The sequence below is a fragment of the Talaromyces proteolyticus genome (genome assembly GCF_021365285.1).
Source record: "Talaromyces proteolyticus strain PMI_201 chromosome Unknown BGW36scaffold_16, whole genome shotgun sequence".
Classification (NCBI taxonomy): Eukaryota; Fungi; Ascomycota; class Eurotiomycetes; order Eurotiales; family Trichocomaceae; genus Talaromyces; species Talaromyces proteolyticus.
Window position 1 is genome coordinate 1 of NW_025764292.1, and position 3,587 is coordinate 3,587.

Here is a 3,587-nt window from a genome sequence, read left to right on the forward strand (position 1 = left end):
GGTCTAATTCAATTTTTATTACAATAATTAAACTATATAAAAGAATTTTTAATTATAATTAGATTTTATTTTTAAAAATACATTAAAATCTCTTTAAATTTTAATAAAATAAATAAAGAAATAATAATAAATATTATAATGAATTAAGGTTAACTCTAAATTTATTAATATTATTAATGGAAATCTATTAGTATTCAGATTTTAGATAAAATTAAACTGAAAATCCAAATTGAACTAGATCTAAATAGGCATTAAAAAAATATATGCTCTTGGACTTAGTGAACTAAATCACTTCAATTCACTGTATATAGGATCAGAACCAGACCATTCGGGTTTCAGTTCAGGTTTGGTTTGGTCCGAACCGAACCAAATGACAGCCTACTAAGTATTATTAGACTATTTTATTCTGTATTATTATTATCTATTTAGGGAGCATCAGACATCTTAATTCTAAAAGTAATATTGAAAGTATTACTCATATTAAAATCTTTAGATTAAAAAGTTTTATTTATTTTATTATTTTGAACTCTTTTGTGTCTTTCTTTTTTCTATTTTTTTATATTCTTTTTAAGACTTTATTAAGTTTCAATAACTTTATTTAAGTATTTTTTTATCTCTATAAGTATAATAATCAGCGCTATAAAATAAGGACTTAGAATGAGTCAGTCTATTAATTTTTAGATCTAATAATGACATTATATCTATAATGTATACTATATAAATATTTAAGTTAGTTAATCACAAACTGATATATCTACTTAATCTAACTCTCTATGAAGGCTTATCTATATTATAATAAGACACCTACATGTATAAGTTTGAAGAGAGTAAGAAAGAGAAATATAATTAGATATTGATTAATTATTTTTACTTATATATTGCTATTAATTTAAGAGCTTTATATTTATTAATTAATTCTAATCTTTAATTACTTATTATGGTTAATAATAAAAGCATTAGTTTTAAAAAAAGAAGGAGTAGTGTTATAATTAAAAGGTTATTATTATAGTAAAACTCTTTAGATTATAGATAGATGTTTTTTATATATCTTTAGCTATCTATATAAGCTTTAGGTCCCTTTCATGTACAATAGAACAATCTTCCACACATAACCTGAATGCACACATGCCTTAGATTATAACACCCCCAGTCCTGCCGGATTAGGCCTAAACATGCCTCCTGGGTCTATCCCTGTTACAGATATATCATTTATATTTGCAGTTGTTCACAATCATGCGTTTGCCTTATAGATATCACAAAAAGAGTCCTCCTACAAGATAAAATCCCTAAATTAATAACATTGTGTAATTTGGCTTTTAATAATTAAGCAGCAATGCAGGAACTATTAAACTTAACTTTCCCTAAAGGTGTACGCATACAATGCATGGTAGCTACCAATATCGGCTATATATAACCCAAGCTCCTGCTGTAATTATACAAAAAGTCCCAACATTTATCGCTGCACCTACAATATATTTTTTTCCAAGTCTCATTTCCTGACCTGCCCATCCTGCAGCCGCATTGACATGTGGGAAAGGCTCATTAGGGACTGGCTTGCCCAAGAACTCACATAATGGCTCCCATCCGTCCTCAACTGTCCACTCCAGTAGCCGTTCCCTGCCTACAAGTCCCGAATCATGTTGCAATGTTCTACCGAACAAATACCGTAATTAGCGCAAGTTCTTAATATTAAGAGGGGAGAATATCTTGAATGGAACCTGGTTAGATGTGATCATCAACTTACCTCGATATACCCACTTCCCATTCCTCGCCATACCTGTTTCGATATTTCCATCCAGCGCGCGGAACAAGCCTGGCCACATAAACCGCACAAAAACATGCCAAGCCCAGAAGCACTCCCGGCTTAGACACGAGAGTATAAAGAGTGGCCAGTGACCGTTGGAACGCATCAGAGTCGTCGTCGCGCTGTGATGCCACGCATCCAGGTCCTTGCGGTGATTAAGGATGACCTTAGCCTCTGAATATGCGCCAATAAGCTCCGCAGCAAATACAGAGCCCGCTGCATCCGTCACAGCAACAGAGTGACCAATAAGGGGGTCAAAGTCCTCAGCTGTGAACGTAGTGTTGCCGTCAAGGGGCCCAAACCATCTTTCCGTGTTAACGATACCAAGGCACTGGTTAGCCCGGAATGTAATTAATATGAGCAGCACACAGCCAGGTCTGGATATTTCTTACTTCTTACGACACAGCTTTACCCACTGCTGGCAATAATTCGGCTGCTCATAAATGATATCCCATCCGTGGAAAGTATGGTCATATCCCAATGTCAGGAGAGCTTGCTGCAGAGACTCTGTCCCGGAGCGAGGCATTCCTACGCACAGCACCTCCATGGGCTTGATCCGCTTGCGCGGTGGCGGCTCGCGCATGGCATAGACATAGTCCTCGAGGAACCGAACGAACCAGTTGTTTACTGTAAACATTCTTCTTTTTTTGCCGCGTAAGGATTTGTGTGCACTGTGCACCGTCAGGTTGTTGATTCTATATCGAGAAATGTATGCTGAGAGTGATCGTGTGGAGGGTAGCTGAATCTTTTAAATCCGCCCAATTGCTCCCGCCCCCACATAGGACTGTTCTTCTTGTGTGATGGCGCGCACCATGGCAAGCACCACACCACGGTGTCACGCACCTGGACCCACTGTAGTTTGTCACTGGATGTGTTGAGGAGCAATACAATAATGTAAATCATACAGAGGTTTCTTAAGAGTAACTAGTAATGATATACTAAGATTATTAAAGGAATTAAATAATTATAAAATATAATGTAAATAAGAAAGATAATGTAAAATATTGTAATATTTTACTAATTTTTTCAATATAATTAAAATAATTTATATTAAAAAATTATACGAAAATAAATTAGATATATAAGAATCAATATATTTATATAAATAGATATATTTTAGAAATGTATATTAATTATATATCTAATTATTATTCTTTTTTTTTTATATTTTTATTATATAATTAAATATATGTACTTATATAAAATGCTACAATCGGCATAAATAGGAGTTTATAGTATCATTGAATGAGAATTCTAAGTGTAAGGAAAGAATTATGTACAGCTAGGCTGTCATTTGATTCGGTTCTGGTCCTGAGTTTCTGGACTAAACCTAAAAGTGGATTGATTTAGTTTGATCCTTAATATTAAAACTAAAACTGAAAATTATATAATTCTAGCTCTTTAAACTGAAACTAAATTATATTAAAGAAGAATTACTAATTATAATTAGATTAATCTAAATCTAATTCAGTTTTTATTTAAATAATTAAATAATATAAAAGAATTTTTAATTATAATTAAATTTTATCTTTAAAAATATATTAAAATCTCTTTAAATTCTAATAAAATAAATAAATAATAAAAAAATTATAATTAATTTTTTATCTAATTATTAAGATATAGAAATATATATATATTTTTTTCTTTAATTAACTATATAACATAATCTAAAAAATATAAATAACAAATAGAAAAGATATTATTATTATCTAAATAATTCTTAGATTATAATTTAAATACTAAGAATTCATTATAATATTTATAAAAATATCTAAAATAAAGT

General features: G+C 31.0%; 1 protein-coding gene across 1 annotated transcript; it reads right to left on the minus strand.

Moving 5' to 3' along the window:
• Nucleotides 1–1,360: 1,360 nt before the first annotated feature.
• BGW36DRAFT_391502 (uncharacterized protein) lies at nt 1,361–2,536 on the minus strand. Its single transcript, XM_046217595.1, has 3 exons — nt 2,197–2,536; nt 1,745–2,109; nt 1,361–1,621 (listed from the first exon to the last, which is right to left on the minus strand). Exons 1-3 carry the CDS (start codon nt 2,439–2,441, stop codon nt 1,392–1,394), a joined length of 840 nt encoding a protein of 279 aa, XP_046065372.1. The 5' UTR covers nt 2,442–2,536; the 3' UTR covers nt 1,361–1,391.
• Nucleotides 2,537–3,587: the final 1,051 nt, after the last annotated feature.